Source organism: Monodelphis domestica, chromosome 3 (genome assembly GCF_027887165.1).
Source record: "Monodelphis domestica isolate mMonDom1 chromosome 3, mMonDom1.pri, whole genome shotgun sequence".
Classification (NCBI taxonomy): domain Eukaryota; kingdom Metazoa; phylum Chordata; class Mammalia; order Didelphimorphia; family Didelphidae; genus Monodelphis; species Monodelphis domestica.
Window position 1 is genome coordinate 204,615,474 of NC_077229.1, and position 18,808 is coordinate 204,634,281.

The following is an 18,808-nucleotide window of genomic DNA, read 5'->3' on the forward strand; positions in this document are numbered from 1 at the left end:
ACAACCTCTTTAAATGAGGTTTTATTCTCCAACTGTCAGTAGTCAAACTGCCAGTAGCAGAGACAGACCTCCTGCTCTCAAGAAATCCAGAGGCAAAAGACTTAACTGCCAGCTGATTCCTTCCTTATTTCTTTCTTCATTTCCTTAGTAACAGAATCTTTAGCTCTGGCTCACTGACTCTTGTCAGCAACGCTTTTGAGCTGAGGTCAGGCCTTGTAGGCTGTTGGAGGGTTTCTTTTATTCCTGTCAATGCTAATCTATGCTAGCTTTTCTTAAGTTCAAAGTGTTAGCAGTAGACAGCGCGAGGTAGAAAAGGTTCTGACCAGAGCTGGTTGAGCCTGGCACTTCAGCCTAGCATCCTAAAGACCAGCTTTACAATTCAAAACACTCCCCTTAAATCCTTTTGTTCGATGACAGGATCACAGGAATTCAGATAGAGCACACAGTTGGGAAAATCCAGGAATAGAGGTACTTCTATCCAAGGACAGGGAGGGAGTGCTCCTTCCAGTCCAAGGGCCAGGAAAAAGAGCAGCCTGGAGATCAACTGTCACTCTCCCAGTCCCCTCCCCCCACCAACTGTCATCATTGTCAATATCTTCCCTCCAACATTCTAACTGCTGTCGGTTCCACCTAAGTGGCAGAAAGCCCAGAGCTTGATTCAGTTTTCCTTTCCACAACCCTCAATTTCCAGTTCTTTGCTACCACAAAGAGAGCTGCTATAAATATTTTGGAACATATAGGTTCTTTCTCTTTTTCCCTGATCTCCATGAAAAGCAGACCCAACAGTGGCATTGCCAGGTCTAACTGTAGACACCCCTTTGTAATTCTCTGGTATAATTCTAAATTGCTCTCCAAAATGATTGGATTAGTTTGAATTTCTACCAACAGTTTAATGTTGTAGTCATTTTTTCCATATCCTCTCCAACATTTATCATTTTGCCTTTTTATCAGTTTAGCCAATTTGAGTGTGAGGTGATATCTCAGAATGGTTTTGATTTGCATTTTTCTAATCAGCAGTGATTTGGAACTTTTTTTTTCACATGCCTACATATGGTTTTGATTTATTAATCCAAAAACAATCTGTTCATATCTTTTTACCATTTATCAGTTGGGGGTTGGCTCTTATTCTTATCACTGAGAAAGTTCTCCCTATATTTTAGACATGTGACCTCTATTTAAGAAACTGTCAATCAAAATTTCCCCAAAATTTTCTATTTTCCTTCTAATCTTGGAAACATGGATTTTATTTATATAAAATCTTTTAAATTAATGTAATCAAAATGATCATTTTACATATCTCTGCTCTCCATCTCTTGTTTATTCATAAGTTCCTCTCCTTTTTTTTCTGATAAGTACCATGCTCCCTGTATTTCTAAATTGCTTATGATATCTCCCTTTATGCCTAAATCCATTTTGATCTTAGTGAATGGTATAAGATATTGATCTAATACCTAGTTTTTGCCAAACTAATTTCTAACCATCCCAGAAATTTTTACCAAATAGGGAGTTCTTATCTCCAAAAACTTGGATCTACACTATTGTCAAATATAAGGTTACAATCTTTTACTGTTTGTTGTATATCTATCTGTTCTGTTCCACTAATATACTTTTCAATTTCTTAGCCAGTACCACATAGTTTTGATACTGTTGTATAATATATGTAGTAGTATATTAAAAAAAAATTAACTTTCAGCAAATCTGTAAGTCTGGGGATGCCTACAGGTTAAAAATTCAAAGGAAACTGATCAAGAAGTGAGAACTTATATCAAGAATCTAGCTTCCCAGCACCATTCTGCCCCACAAAGCCCCGCCCCGAGCACTCTGGTCCCACCCACCCACCCACAAGCCCCGCCTCAAGTCTCCGCCCTCCCCCGTAAGGCCCTCCCTTCGTCCCCGCCCCGCTGCTCACACTCTCCCATGGCCAGGCCCCCTCTCAGCTCTTTCGTCATGACGTAGCGGAAGTCTATTCTAAACTAGCGACACCAGGCCAACTCTGGGAAATGCCTTCTATTTCCACTTCCACGCTTTTGAGGTGGTCCTAACATTTCCTGTCAAATATAATTTTCTGAGTTGTCATAGCTTATCTTGGGAAAATCCGCGGAACTGTCGGTCGGACGGGGTTGGTACTTACTAAAACATAGGCACACGTTAGGGCAGCCCTGTACTGCCAGTGACGTCACTCGAGCGCTGGGAGGAGAAGGACCCTTCCATTGATAGTCCCTCCTCCGGGTGCCACACTCCGGAAAGAAAGCAAGGAGACGCGTGCGCGGAGGTATGGAGCTGGTCTGTGGGTGCTACGAGCAAGTTCTTTTCGGGTTCGCGGTGCATAGGGAACCTGGAGCGAGCGGCCAGAACGAGGTGAGCGCTGGGGCGACGGAGTCAGGGTCAAGAGTGTGTTTCCTGGGCCCCAGAACTGCAGTTGGGGGTTTGGAATTGGGGTTCGAGATTTACTCCATCTTCGCTGGGTGACAGCCCGTGGTCGAAGGTCACGTGGACCGAGTACTGAGCAGGAGACCCAAGCTCCCTAGTCTTGTCGGAGATCTTTAGCTCGAGGAGGAGTTTCAGAAGATGTACGTGATTTGGGGGGAAAGGCTCAAAAAGAAGTGAATGCTCCCTCCCCCATAGAATTAATCAGCACTCACTTTTGTAGAACTTCAAATTTGCAAATACCTTCGCTGACAAAATCAATGGGTGTAGCTGTTAATTTCCCCATTTTACAGATAAAGAAACCGAGGTTACAGGTAACTACAAAGCTGGCATTTTACTAGAAATCTTATGAGTTTCAAGTACAGTATTCTGTGCTGTGCTAACGTTACCATTAGTTCTCCTTATGCGCAATGCCTGGAACTTATTAAGGACTTACTGCTTGTTGACTTACTTATTGCAGCCATCCCCTCAACCCTTCCTCCTCCCTCCCATTTCCCTTTTCTTTTCCAGGTATTATTAAGTCCACATTGATTTCTTCCTCCTTGATATTCATAATGCTTTTTGTCTGTACAATACTATCAATGCGGTACTCATTCTGCCATATAGAGTTTATTGATAGGTGAGGCGGGAGTTTTTTTTTTTTTCTTGGTGGTGGTGGTGGTGGTGTGTGTGCGCTATATTCTTTTAAGCTTCTTGAGCCACTCCCTGCAGTATGAACCTGAGTTTAAACCACTCTCAGCCACCATCAAGTTACTGTTCTGCCTTTAAGATCCAAAACTTTGAAGTTCCTCTTTTAGAACATGTTCTCGGGGGCAGCTGGGTAGCTCAGTGGATTAAGAGCCAGGCCTAGAGACGGGAGGTCCTAGGTTCAAATATGGCCTCAGACACTTCCCAGTTGTGTGACCCTGGGCAAGTCACTTGACCCCCATTGCCTAGCCCTTACCACTCTTTCTGTCTTGGAGCCAATACACAGTATTGACTCCAAGATGGAAGGTAAGGGTTTAAAAAATAAAAAAAAAGAACATATTCTCTAATTCTTTCATCTCCCCTTCCTTACTTTATAAAATTATTAATTAGAATGACTGAACAAATCACTTAACCTTTTTCTGCCTCCATTTCAGCATTTGCAAAGTAGTGATATTACTCTCATTATCTCATGTTTTTGTAGGATAGTGCACTAGAAAATTTAAGATCCTTTGTAAATGTGAATTAACTATATCAATTCTGGGAACTGTCCATGGTGATATTGGCTGGTAGTTACAGAACTTAAAGTTTATACATACTGTCTCAATTATCCCACCTAGAAAAGAAACATGTTCATTCTTTGAAGTTGAATATCAAAAGAGCATTCCCTTGGCCCACCCTGCTTTCAAGTAAGCTTTTAGTTTGCCTCATGAAATTTTGGAGTGTTCTTGTGAGAGAAGTTGCCTGGCATTTGAGTCAGAACTGCTTTTGGGTCCTAACTGCCCCTTAACTTTTTTCATCTGTAATATTGGGATAATAATGCGTGGTTCTATTTCATAGAATGGTTGGAGAAATCAAAATGTTTTTAAAAACATTAAAGACTTTTTTAGTGTAAATCATTCTTTGCAAATCTTTGTTGTGGAAAAATTGTATGGCAGTGACATTGCCTCAAGAACTGATAAGCTAACTTCTTTCTGGGCATCATCATTGGGGTATATGTGGGTGTTAGTTTTTTTTTATGTGTTTTCAGTCCTTCAGTCATGTCTATTTGTGGTTCCATAGGCCATATAGCATGCCTGGCCCATATGTGCTTCACTATCTCTCAAAGTCCAACTAAGTTCATGCTTGTTTTCATAACACTCCATCTTGTCCTATGCTGTTCCTGTTTCCTTTTGCCTCCACTCTTTCTCAATATTAAGGTCTTTTGCATCAAGTCCTATTTTATCATTGTGTGGTCAGAGTATTTAAGCTTGAACTAAAGTATTTGAGTTTCCAGTGAATAGTCTGATTTAAATTTTTTTTTTAAACCCTTACACAGTATTGATTCCAAGATGGAAGGTATTGGTTGCAAGGCAGAAGAGTGGTAAGGGCTAGGCAATGAGGGTTAAGTGATTTGCCCAGGGTCTCACAGCTGGAAAGTGTCTGAGGCCAGATTTGAACCTAGGACCTCCTGTCTCTCTGCATGGCTCTCAATCCACTGAGCTACCCAGCTGCCTTCAGTATGATTTAATTTTAAGTTTTGACTGATTTTAACTTATTGCTGTCCAAGAGACTCTCAAAAGTCTTCTCTAGCACCAAAGTTTGAAAGCAGTGATACGATTCTATGGCATTCAGCTTTCCTTACAGTCCAATTTTTGCATTTATCTGTTTGTGGAAAACTAACACAGTGCTACTAGAAAAACTGTAGTTTTGACCATATAGACTTTTGTCAGCAAGGTACTATCTCTGCATTTTAGAATACTGTCCAGATTTACCATAACTTTCCTTCCAAGAAGCAAATATTGTTTAATTTAGTGGCTCCAGTCATCATCTGCCATGATCTTTGAGCCCAAGAATATAAAATCTGACTGTTTCTATTTCTTCTTTCTCTGTGTCAGGAAGTGATGGGACTAACTGCTAAGATCTTAGTTGTTAAGCTTAGAGTCAGCTTTGACACTCTGATTTCACTCTCATTAAGAGACTTCTTAATTATTCTTCATTTCTGCCTTCAGACTACTATTATCTGCATATCTGATATTGATGATTTTTCTTCCTATTTCTTAATTCTGGGTTTTGATTCATCTAGTCTGGTATTTTGCATGATGTATTCTGCATATAAGTTAATAGCCTTGCTGCTCCTTTTCTAATTTTAAACCAATCAATGATTCGACTGTCCATTTCTAAATATTGCTTCTTAATTGGCATATAGATTCTTTACATCCCTTGAAGAAGAAGTGATGAATAGATTTAAGGGATTATATTTGGTAGATTCAGTGCCTGAAGAACTATGAACAGAGGTTAGTAATATTGTACAGGAGGCAGCAACAACAACAAAAATTCCAAAGCAAAATCACTCTCTCATGAGACTTTACAAATAACTGAAGAAAGAAGAAAAGCAAAAAGTAAAGAAAGGGAGAGATATATCCAACTGAATGCAGAATTCTAGAGAATAGCAAGGACAGCTAAGAAAATATTATTGAATGATTTTTGGTGTCAAACCATGTGTTATTTGATCAACTCAGTTCCTTAGAATAGTGTAATATATATAATGGTAAATGCCATACAGAAGTAGTTTCACAAATCTTAATGGTGTTTTGGAACTTTTCTTAGGTAATGTAGATAGAGCAGAGGAGAGATAAGCACAGTGTTCTTGGTACCATGCTGAGATATAGGGATATAAATGCAAAAAATCAAGGTAATTCCTGTCTGAGGGGAGACATGTCAATGATAGTTGGAAAAGGAATGATATGTGTGAGGTGACATAGTAGAAATGATATGGAGGCTTAGTTCTGGTCAAGGTAAGGCTAAAGCTTACCTGTTGTAGCCAGGGGACCTAAAAGCAGGGTCCAAAGATGGGGTGAGCAAGAGATAAGGATGCTGGATAGAGAGCAGACAGTGTAATGAAGACATAGTGTTAATACCATATTTTGTCTGCCAGGTTCTCAGATGACATGCTGGCCTTCTTTATTCGTTTCTTAGTTTTTATTTGTCCAATGATTCCTTTCATTGAGATTTTAAATTTTTTTTCTTTTTTTGCTGCCTTTGTAGCAGGATTCATTTACAGCTTCAGGAAAGAGGCTGTTTCCTTGTCAAAGTTATATTAACACATGTTGTGACTATGGCTTTAGAGTGTGTCTTATTCACTTTCAGAAATGGACCCCTGTGGCCAACTTCACCCACCATGGCCATGCTGCCTCTTTGTCAGCAGTGGCTGTAAATAATCGTTTTGTGGTCACTGGAAGCAAAGATGAAACAATTCATATCTATGATATGAAAAAGAAGGTAGAACATGGAGCACTGCTACATCATAACGGTAAGGAAATTCTATTTTTGTGATAACTATATTATTTTGTATTGCATTTATATACATTGGTACTTAAGAGATTTTTTCTTTTATTATTTTTTCTTTTAACATGAAGTGCTCAGAAAGGCTGCAACATCAACATAGTTGTATCCTTTGGAATCATAATTTTAGAATCAGAAGGTAACCTTAGAGTTTATTTGATATATCTAACCTTTTGGGCACGTATTACAATTTAGGCCAGATTATTTATGGTAAGTTAGTTCACTTGGAATAATAAAGTTAGCATTTAAATTGAGCTTTAAGGCTCAATAATTTAGTAATTTAATTTAATAATTTAAGTTTTAATATGTGCTTTACAATATATCTTATTTAATCCTCATAACACTCCTGGACAGTAGGGTCTATTATTATCCCTATTTTATAGTTGAGGAAACTGAGACTTAGCAAGGTCAAGTGACTTGCTTGGTTACATTTGCCTAGGGTCATACAAACTAATAAATGTTTGAGGCAAAATTTGAACTCATGTCTTCCTGACTCCAGGTTGAATACTATATCCACTGTATTACTAGCTACCTTAACTGGGAAGATATTGCTGATAACTCCACAGCCCTGAATTCTATCTTCAATTGTTAAGGGTAACAAAGTTAGGAAGCAAAGACATTTTTTAGTCATTGACTGCCCCACTTTGTCGATAGTCATTTAGGCACACATATCTACTACCACATTGGGAGAAACCAGTGATAGGTTCATATATTTGGAGCTGGAAGGGACCTTATAGAGAACACCTGTACCAGTACCATCATTTTTACAGTGAGGAATCTGAGGCCCAGAGAGGTGATATAACTGTCAAAACAGATACTAAAGATTTGAATCCAAGTTCTTTGACTGTATCTGATGAACCTTCTACTATTAAACACTGCCTCACTGTTTGAATTTATATGTGTCAAATCAATAGATGAAAGATTTAATTTGTTCGTTTGTAGTCTCCATTTTAACAATGCTAAACTGTTAGCATCTTGTATATGATAATGAAAAGTTATACAATGGAATGTTCAACTGAAAAGTACAGTAATAATATAATTACTATAACCTTGACTTTCTTTTTTCTTGATAGGCACAATAAATTGCCTGAAATTCTTTGGTAACGGGCACTTAATCAGTGGAGGAGATGATGGACTGATTTGTGTTTGGGATGCAAAGAAATGGGACTGTTTGAAGTCTATTAAAGCACATAAGTGAGTCTGAACCTCTTTCCTTCTATTGGAATTCTTTACCTGGAAACCAAAATTGGATGCCAAACTATAATTTTTTTTTTTTAGGGGACATGTGACTTCTCTTTCTGTTCATCCATCTGGCAAATTAGCACTATCAGTGGGAACAGACAAAACATTACGGTGAGTAATAGTTAACCACGTTTTTAGTTAGCAGTAATATACTAGTCATTGTTCTCCAAGTAAAACAAGTACTTTTTACTGCAGCATATTTCACTATCTTAGTTGGGTGCTTTTCTTCTTTATGTCTAACATGGACATAACTATTAGGCTTTTAAGGATATATTGATGTGAAGGAAAGTTTTATAGTATTAATTAATTCTTAAAATGGGAACATCTCTTTTGGATCAAATACATAGTAAAATGTTTCTTATAATTAATATAAGGTAAAAATGATGATGGAAACTGAATATACCATATTGCATTTTTCCCTTATGCATTGAGGCAAGAGACATTCTTAAATTTTATTATTATAGCGTACTAAATTCTTCAGATATTGTTAGAAAAGACCATAGCTCATCTAAATCACAAAATTGTAATTTTTTTAATAAAATCATGTATCATGTTCTCTGTGTATGTCTTAACATTTAATTGATTTAGCTTCCTTCTAGCATCTGAATGTTTTTTAAGCATTAGTTGGTAATCATATATGATGGTAACAGAAAACTTATGTTTTATAGAACATGGAATCTTATTGAAGGAAGATCTGCATTTATAAAAAATATAAAACAAAGTGAGTATTCAATTGGCAGAATGTTTTTGGTTTTTAAGTTTTATGTTGCCTTTTATTTTTATGACAGTAATTTCTGCCTAATAGCAACCCTTGGCTTCCTCCCCCAATTGAACCCTCCTTTGACACAAAGGAAAACTTTTAAGTAAAAACAATAAACATATCCAGCAGTCTCACAGTCTACCACATTCCATATCCATAGTCTTCCACCTCTTTCAGAAGAAGAGAAGTTTCAGTCCTCTGGGACTGATATTAAACATTGCAATTTATCAGAATTTATATGCCTTTTTAAAAGTTGCATTTATTTAATGTGTTACGAGCATGATTTATGTTCTTCTGACTTATGTTCATTTCATCACTTCATGCAAGGTTTTCCACGAATCTCTGAATTTTTCATGTTAGCTACTTAATAGTGCAGGAAAATCATAGATCCAGAATTGGAAAAAATATTTATATTCATATGCCACAAATGATTCAGATGTTCTCCAATTTTGGGGTTTCTACTTTATTTCCAGGCTTTTGCTATTGTTAAAAAAAACTGCTTTGAATATTTTTATTTATATGGGATATTTATGTCTTTGATTTTGTTGATTGCTAAACCCCCAGATATAGGAGCACTGAGTCAGAGGGTTCAAACAATTAAGTAAAGTGCTCACATAATTTTAAATTGTTTTCCAGAACGGTTGGATCATTTCACAGCTCCTTTATTTCAGTAGCTCCTGCAACACTGACTATTTTCATCTTTTATTTTCTTTGCCACTTTGAGGGATATATTGCAGAGTTGTTTAATTTGCATTTCTTTTATTAGTGGTTTGTTTCATCTTTCCTCTGGGTGTTGATAATTTGTAATTCTTTGAAGATATTCATCTTGCAGGGCATTTAGGTCATACAGTGGGTAGAGTGCTAGGCTTGTACAGAAAGACTAGGGTCACATGTGACCCTGGACAAGTCACTTAACCCTATTTGCCTGGCCCTTGCCCTCTTATCTTAGAGTTGTTACTAAGTCAGAAAGTAAGGCCTTAGGGGGAAAAAAAGAAAATTATTCATCTCCTTTGACTAGTTAATCTATTGGAGAATGGCTCTTAATTTTATATTGGCAGTTGAAGTAGTTTTGTAAAGATTGGCAGTTTTACCTGAAAAATTATTTATGATGGGAGGAAGGAGTGGTATGCTACAATGTAAAAAGTTTTGGATTTGGAATTATAAGACCTGGATCTCGGGGGGTAGCTGGGTAGTCCAGTGGATTGAGAGCCAGGCCTAGAGATGGGAGGACCTGGGTTCAAATGTGACCTCAGACACTTCCTAGCTATGTGACCCTGGGCAAGTCACTTAACACTAATTGTCTAGCCCTTACCACTCTTCTGCTTTGGAACCAATACACAGTATTGATTCCAAGACGGAAGGTAAGGGTTAAAAAAAAAAAGACCTGGATCTCAATCTTAGCTCTATCACCTAACACCTTAGTGAACTTGGGCAAATCATTTTTTTTAATTTTTTTTTTTTACTTTTGATCCTCATTTCCCTCATCTCTAAAATGAGGGTGTTGGACTTCTAAGATCCCTTCCAGCCCTAAATTTGTGGTTACTTTGGTCCTCTATTCTCCTAACTTTCTTAATAAAGTTTGTAGAAATATTTTTATTATGATTTTTGTAATTTTTATTTATTAGACAACTATTTCTTTAATTATTTTTAAAACTATAGATGCTCACATAGTAGAATGGTCCCCTGGTGGAGAGAAGTATATAGTTGTCACAATGAACAAGATAGACATCTACCAACTTGAAACTGCATCCATCACAGGTACCATCACCACTGGAAAGAGAATTTCTTCTGTTGCATTTATTTCAGTAAGTACATATAACTAGTTATGGAATTTTTGTGTCTTTTTATTTAGGTACCTTATTTTGTTTTTGTTCTTTCTTTCTTAGGATTCCATACTTGCTGTGGCTGGAGATGAAGAAATTGTAAGGTTGTTTGACTGTGATTCACTAAAATGTCTCTGTGAATTTAAGGCTCATGAAAACAGGTATTTGCTTCTTAGCATTTCAACTTATTTCTTTTATACCACCTGTGTAAGTGTCTGTTTAGACTTAGATGTTTATTATTCACATATACATACCCAATGTCTTTTGAAATCAGATTTTAAAAATATCTTAGAGTACTTTGTGGCAGTAGCTAGTATGGAATCTAAAAATGTACGGTGATGATATACCAACTAAAGTTATCATGGTTATGATTTCAACATAATATCAGTATAAGTGATGATTCCTATAATAATATGGAAGGAAAAAAAACATTTATTAAGTGCCTATTGTGCTTGACTTAGAAGCTCATATAAGAAGTGCCTACTATGTGTGAGGCACTGTGATGAGAGTTTTTCAATATTATCTCATTTGATCCTCACAGTAAGCTTAGTTGGTAGGTGCTTAATTAGTCCCATTTTACAACTGATGAAGATAGTTGAGCAAGAACACACATAGCTACTATCTAAAGCCAGATTTGAACTTAGGTTTTCTGACCAGGTTTTATCTATATTCCTCCATAATACATTGGTGGATCCATCTGATCAGTGTGGATATTGCTTCCTTCTACCTGTGCAGATTATAATCCATAAAAAATTTTTTGAAAAATTATATTTTTCACTTATGGATCCTTCCCACCACTCTCTTCCCTGAAAGTCATTATTTATATCAAAGAGTTAAAAGGATGGAAAGGGTAGGGAGGGAAACAAGTTGGTAAAACTGACCAGCACATAAAAATGTCCATTATCTTTAGTGTTCCATATCCAAAATTTACCACCTCTGCAAAGAAAGAGATTAGAGCTAAGCTTGGCCACTATAATTTCTTTTTTAAATTTATTTTAATTTTCATGCAGAAATATATTTTATTTCCCCAGTTATATGTAATAACAATTTTCAACATGTTTTCGAAAATTTTAAGCTCCAAATTGTCTCCCTCCTTTTCTCCACTCCGCCCCCCCATTGTAACAATTTGATCTGGATTATACATGTAATATCATGCAAAACATACTTCCATATTGGTCATTGTTGTAAGAGAATACTCATATAAAAGCAAAACCCCCAAATAAAAACATAAATAAGCTAATAAAATAGTAGATGAGAGAGGAAATGGCCATTTGACTTGACCTTTAGACTAACATGGGCTTTCCGAAATGAATTAACCAATCAACTTTTTAATTGGGTAACTGTTTCTAAATAAGGTCTATATGATGTTATGTCTTGTGATATGTCATCAGCATTGTACAACAATATTCATTTTGTTATATAAACCAGGTCTCAACCTCTAGGCATGGTCTCTTGCTGGGGTCCAACAATGTAATACATGCAAGAGAATGTTTTTATTGGAGGACTTGGCTCTCTTCCAATAAAATCTAACTTTCTACCTTGACTTGGAGAAATTTGGCTTTTTGACTTTATTTACCTAAATTATCTATATTGAGTCAGTGGGTTTTCTATTTCACAACAATTCAGTGCATCTGAATGCTGACCAGAAACTGATGGTTTTGAATTGGGATGTGTCATGACTAGAATGTGATGGAAAGCACTTGTTACTATTGTACTAATCCTTATAGATGCTGTTTAGGGCTCATAGCAAAGTGGTGGCAGTGGGATTAGAGAAAATGGCAAGGCTTGTGTGTAAAATTTCATGAGACAGAATTATAGGACTTAGTAACTGATTGGGTGGTAATAGACACTAGAACATAGGAGACTGGGGTGAATATTTAATGCCACTACTGTTACTGGAATGGTTAGACATAGGGAAATCAGGAGGACCAGGTTTACGAGGGAAAGGGAAGTTGGTTGGACTGTACTTTGCCTGATAGCCTTTGAACACACTGGTCCTAGTGAGGTGCCTTAGTATATTTTGTTTCTTTTGCCACTCTTAGACTTTCCCTTTACTACCCTTCCTTACTAACCTTTCCTCTGAGGTTAATTGAATGCAAATTTGCCAGCCAATTTAGATTCTGGTTGCTATTATCTCAGATGCCAGCTCCTAAGACTTCCTTCCTTCCTCTCTTCCCTCCATTCCCTCCCTTTCTTCCTTCCCCTTACCTTCTGTCTCAGAATAAATACTGTGTATTGGTTTCAAGGCAGAAGATCTGTAAGGGCTAGGCAATGGGAGTTAAGTGACTTGCCTAGGGTTGCACAACTAGGAGGTGCTTGAGGTCAGATTTGAATTCAGGACCTCCCATCTCTAGGCTTGGCTCCCAATCCACTGAACCACCCAGTGTAAAGATTAAAATTTAGGAATATATGGGGAGACTGAGGCAGGTAGAAATTAGTTTCTCTCTGCAAGGAGTATTATATTTTTTAGAGGTTTATTGAAGATTAAGGATTAAAGAAAATACAGGATAAGAAACACGTGTCCAGGCCATAGAGTGGCCTAGACACAACCTCACCTACATTATGAAAAAAGCCAGGCCTGCCCCAAAACGGAAGTCCAAGAGTCTGAGAGCCCTTCAAAAGCCTTTGAATCAGCTTAAATACCTTCCTCGATCTCAGCCCACCTCAGAATTCCCGTGAGATTACAAAGTATTTTGGGGAAGTGGAGCAAAGGCTTGTGGGGATTGTAGTCCTGTATTCGAGTCTATTTTTTACACCAGGTGCTCCCTCTTCCTCTTTCCTTATTGATATCAGGGCCTATCTCACAGTCTTCCTCTCTACTTCAAGTCCTCTTATTCTAAGGAATTTCACTGTATTGAATTCCTATAACCTCAGCTATGTACAAGGATGGTCATGCTTTTTTATTTTGCTATTATATTTTATTTATTTATCATATTTGCTTTCATATTCAAGAACTCTAAAATTTATTTGATGATAATTTTTTATCTCTTAAAACTACTATTTTTCCTCACCTTGCCCTCTATAATCCCCTCATTCTTCAGTGGTCTCCCAGGCTTTCATTTTTGCTCTGGTTACATTCTTCTTCCTTCTTAGTATTATCTCCAGTTCAGTTATTCATTGTTCTCAATTGAATCTCTTGTTCCCTTATATGTGTACTTGCCAGCCCTGGCTTATCCCATCTCTGACTTCTTTGCTTCTATGTACATGCATAGCAAAACTATGCTGATGGGCGCACTATTGACTTATGCTTAACTTTTTTAAAAAATTAATTAAGAATATTTTCCCATGGTTCCATGATTCATGTTCTTTCTCTCCCCTCTTCCCCTCCTCCTCCCATAGCCAACAAGCAATTCAACTGGGTTTTACATGTATCATTGATCAAGACCTATTTCCATATTATTAATATTTTATGCTTAGCTTTCTAAATTGTGCCCTCACTATATTATCTACTACTCTACCCTACTTGATTCCTTGTCCCACCCACCACAACATCTGTCTCTATCCTTTTCTTCCAACTCTTTCATGATACTTTTTGCTAAAGACCTTGCCTTATATATTACCAAAAATATTTAGGCTCTTTGACCAGAATTCTTGCTTCACTCTTTCTCCCCCTATCATATATTTCTGACATTATGTCCTACTAACTTCTGTCTAATCTCTAATAACGATGTGGCCCTTTTCTTAGCCAAGGCCATTGTTTCTACCTGTATCCCTGAACCCATCCTCCTTTACTGTCTTTGCCCCCATAAACATCCCATTCTTCCTCTAATTTTCATTCTCTTTCTGACTAATGGTTTCTTCCTAGCTCTCTAGAGACACCTCCAATTTCCCCTCTCCTCAAAAAAACCCCAGTAAGTCTGACCATCAGACTCTTCTACTCTGGGAAATCCAGGGTCTCTCTTTTACCATCAGGGTCAAATACAAAGCCTTTTGCTAGTTAAAGCTCTTTACAACCTGGGCCTTCCCTACCTTTCTAATATTGTTACATTTTACTCCCTGTCATGTACTCTACAATCTAGCCAATCAGGCTTTCTTCCTGTTTTGATATTTGCTGTTATGTTAGAAGTGTCTCTCCTGACCCCCATCTTTAGCAACTCTGGCTTAATTTTTAGCTCAGGCACCATTTGCAGGAGATCTTTAGCAACCTTCCCAGTAGATTTCTGTTGTGCTTTCCAGTTAAGCATGTATTGACTCCCTTTCCCAGCCCCATTCAAATATAGCCTGAGGAGCCATTTGTCATCAGATTAATTCTTTTTTTCTAGAGTAAAAGACATTTGCAGCTTTGAAGTCGCAGAGCATCATGTTATTGTTACAGCATCGAGTGATGGCTTCATTAAAATGTGGAGGCATAACCCAAATAAGGTCAGTGCATTAGGATAGTACAAATATAAATAAGTGTAAAAGGGCTCTTACTGCAGTTTTGGTTCTTAGTTTTCTCCTCATATTGCCAAGGACCTGAATTTGAGTCCTGACTCTTGGTAACTCAATGACCTTGGACATCTGTGGCACCTATTGAAATCTCAGTTAACTTATCTGGAAAATAGGCATAACCCCCATAGAGCTGGGCCTGTGGGTAGACATCTATCTAGAGCAGTGGTTCTCAACCTTTCTAATGCCATGACCCTGCAATACAGTTCCTCGTGTTGCAGTGACCCCAAACCAAAAAATTATTTTGGTGGCTACTTCAAAACTGTAATTTTGCTACAGTTATGATTCACAATGTAAATACCTGATATGCATTATGTATTCTCATTGCTACAAATTGAGAGGTTGAGAACCGCTGATCTAGAGTGACACAGTCTGGCATCTTGACAAATGCTTTTCATGAATATTTTTTATGAATATATCTAAATGACAGAAAATTTTACTCTTCATTGCATTTTGGGGGGGTTATTTTATGAATATAAATATGTATGTGTATATGAGTTATTATGTGTTCATTTCTATAGAGGACTGAGAAACTGACATGGTCGCAGTGGTCACAAAAACCTGACCTGGGGACATATGTGCTTTTCCCTACCCAAAAGGGTGGTCATGAGGCTCAAATGGAATAGTATAGATAAAGCACTATAATAAAGTGTTATGCAGTTATAAAATACTAACAGCTAATATCTAAAACAACTAAGAATCAGGTTGTTGGGAAGTGAAATAGACTTCCATCTGAATTGTTCTGTTATTCTATGGTGTTTGGAATGTTTAGTGTTTTTAGTATTTAGTATATTTATTTAAATAAATACTTAGTATATTTAGTGTTTGAGAAATTTTTACTGTTAATTGTTGACTTCCCATTAGCACTATAGATTTTCAGAGTTAAATGAGTAAATTAAATGAGTAAATTCAGAGTTAAATGAGTAGATATGAATTAAGAGAAAGTTGATAGTTTTTTTAAAATTCAAAGAGGAAACTGATAAACATATCATGAAATAAATTTTCATTAACACTTAGCCAGAGGCATTGTGGTGTAATAGAAAGAAAAAGATACTGAATATGAGGACCTGAATTAAAGTCTCCTGCTTCTATTATCTGTGTCTGACAAGTCACTTCCCTTAATACGGGCCTTGGTTTGCTCTCTAAAAAATAGTTAGGTGAACTTCAAGCCACCTCCTACTTCTAAATTCTGTTCTCCTGCACTTTATCTCACCACAATGATCTTGATTAAAACTTTCCAGAGAGACACATCCATCCCAGGTGTATGAAATGAGAGAGTTGTTGACTTAATTTGTTGTCTTGGAGGCATTTTTTAAGTTTACATTTTAGCAACTCAAGATTGCTCTTTGTGGACTTTTAAAAAATCCCATCTCACTTATCTTTTATCATTGAGTCGGATTTAAAGTCACATAATTTTGAGGTAGAAAGGGGAGGACAATAATAATAGTAATAATAATAATAATAATAGCTAGCATTGTTCCAAGCATTTTCCAAATATTATTTCATTTAAACCTCACCACAACCCTGGCAAGTAAGGTGCTATTATTTAAGTGACTTGCTTAACTAATGTCTGAATGAATTTGAACTTAGATCTTCCTGATTCCAGCATTCTATCCACTAAGGCATTTAGCACCAGATCAAATTAGGGAAATGAATGGTATAGTGTGTAGTCAGGGCCATAATCTGTAAAATCATGACATAATAGGTTTGTAAGTATTTTCATATAATGTCTATGATTTCTATTGATTTTGCATGTCATATCACTTTATGAAGAATTGCAATGGCTGATTAAAAGCCTTTTGTTATGATGGAGTTTTTGTTCCATTAACTACTTCATGAAGTGAATAGACTGTCAATAGGTAAGGTTTGGAAATTGTAATTTGTCTTGCTTTATTACTAGATTGTTGTATTTCAGGATTTTTGTCCATATTTTAACTACTTTATTATGAAGTTTTACCTTTTGTGGTATTACAAATTCTAATGCTGAAATAAAAACTAAAGGACGTTATTTTAAAGTTAATTCTGCTTACTGTATGAATCTTAAAAGTTCTACTGTTTCCTCAGTGGGTAATATGAAAAACCTAATTGCATTAAAATAATTAACATGAACATATTTTGAATTTTATTTTTCTCATGCTTCAGAAGACTCCTCCATCTTTACTATGTGAAGTAAACACTAAAGCCAGACTCACGTGCCTTGGAGTGTGGCTGGACAAAGTTGCACACACCAAAGATCAGCTTCCTCCTACTGCAGCCCCTTCTCCTGGTAATTGACATTTGCCATGTCTATCTAGTACCTTTAAAATTTTGAAAGGTATATCCTTGTGATTAAGAGTTTTGCCAGCTGGGCCTTACATCTTAGATTCTATCCCTGGCTACAGTTAGTTTGTTTCTTGCTCTTCTCAATTTATTAGGAAGGTCACAATAACATTTCTAACTTTGGAAATGCAGAGCTACTGAGTCTTTTTAAAATAAGCCCACCTTGTGCCTCCCCAAGAGGAAGGGGTGGTCCAGGTCTGAGAACTGACTGCCCAGGATCCCTTCTTTTTTGCTGACTTAAATGTTCATTGTATCATAATTACTTTTGGCAAAGAATACTGGACAGGGAGCAGATAAGTTTGAGTGCCAATGACCTATTAATGTATATGTTGTGCTCTGATGAGAATGTGATATATCTATTCTGTATTTCATCATTAAGATAATTTGCCTTGGTGTTTAAAAACATACCTTTATTTTTCTTCACTGTCACTTTTTTTTTCTGTTATAGTAAAAGAAGAACAAGAGTTCAAAACCAGCCCCCCAAAATCTGATGATTCAGAAGGAAAACAGCAACAATCCAAGAAATTTGGTTGGACTAAGGATAGTAAAAAACCAACAAAAGCAGAAAGCCCAATGACAGTCAAGAAAAGAAAAATGGAAGGTATACTAGAAAAGAAGAAGAAAAAGAAAGTACAAATCAGTGAATAAATCTTTGAAAATTCAAGCAAGTTTTTGTAATGGAATTATTCCTAAATTTTGTGTAATTCTTTTCATTTTGGGGTTAAAAGAATTTCTACATATGATAAGTTCATGGTACATATATGAAAGTTTCTTGTGTTTTAGAGATCTCTGTGTTGTGTGTATCATATAGCAACAAAATATATATTTTTGTTATATAAACTAAATAATGTTTGAATTTTCTGCCTTTTTAGAAGTTCTAACCCTATTATTTTCCAGTTCAAATGTGAATGGATGAAGATGGAGATTTTTAGTGTGTGGGGGAAATCAATCCTTAGTGAAAAAATAACAGTTGCTTTGATTTCAGAAAGTACATATTCATCCTAGAAAGTATTGAAATCCAACTTTAATATACTGGCTTATGGCTACTTTTAGGGAAATTTAAAGCTATCACCATTATTTTCTATCTCATTGAGCTGTTGGGAATGTCAGTAAAATAACTGATTATTCAGAGTGACAGAAAACAGGAAAAATAAGGTGAGAATAACAAAGGCACTAGTAGAACTCATTAAGCTATCGGATTCCCAACAGTGCATGTTGGAAAAGTTTCTAAATGATGTAGAGAAGTATAAGAATTAAAAGAATTTTTTCCCCATCTACAAAAAAATGGAAACAAATCTTAGCTCACCTGTGGCTCAATATTCTCAACAAAAATGAGATGACACAGTATCCAAGCTGCTCATTGCAATGCAGTTGTCTCCTAACTATATTTCAGACTATTGAAATAGAGCAATAAGAAAGGTGAGTGTTTAATGCAGCTCTACAGAGAAGCCTGTAAAGATGAACAGGAAGCAGTAAAGAAAATAGATTTTATTTTTAGCCCAATGAACAGAATATAGTAAAAATTTTATTACATGAGGAAATAAAACTTTTCTTTTGTAAGGTAATGTTAAAGAAAGGGGATAATTATCTAAAGAATGCTTTTATGAGTTGGGCACGTTATGTGAGTGAAATAAAAAACCAAGTACTTGGATTTGCAAGTATTAGGTTACATGGAAAAAAGGATAAAGATGGCAGGAATAAAATCTGGGAAACCTGGCAACCCATTGTGTGTTATCTGAAATTTCAATCTACTCTTTTCATAAGTCAGGGCTATCATCAAAGGTCTGTATTTTTCCAAAGA

The 18,808-nt window shown here is 36.4% G+C and overlaps 1 protein-coding gene across 2 annotated transcripts; it reads left to right on the forward strand.

Annotated features, from left to right (window-relative positions):
- Positions 1–1,932: 1,932 nt before the first annotated feature.
- On the forward strand, positions 1,933–17,671 carry PAK1IP1 (PAK1 interacting protein 1). Of its 2 annotated transcripts, none has more exons than XM_007487962.3 (10): positions 1,933–2,358; positions 6,241–6,403; positions 7,509–7,629; positions 7,714–7,788; positions 8,346–8,398; positions 10,097–10,242; positions 10,324–10,421; positions 14,523–14,622; positions 16,834–16,954; positions 17,456–17,671. In XM_007487962.3, the coding sequence occupies exons 1-10, from the start codon at positions 2,275–2,277 to the stop codon at positions 17,653–17,655; spliced, it is 1,161 nt and encodes a 386-aa protein (XP_007488024.1). In that variant the 5' UTR covers positions 1,933–2,274; the 3' UTR covers positions 17,656–17,671. The 2 variants fall into 2 exon arrangements, with proteins under 2 accessions (XP_007488024.1, XP_007488023.1); XM_007487961.3 differs by having other exon boundaries at positions 1,934–2,358; positions 16,831–16,954.
- Positions 17,672–18,808: the final 1,137 nt, after the last annotated feature.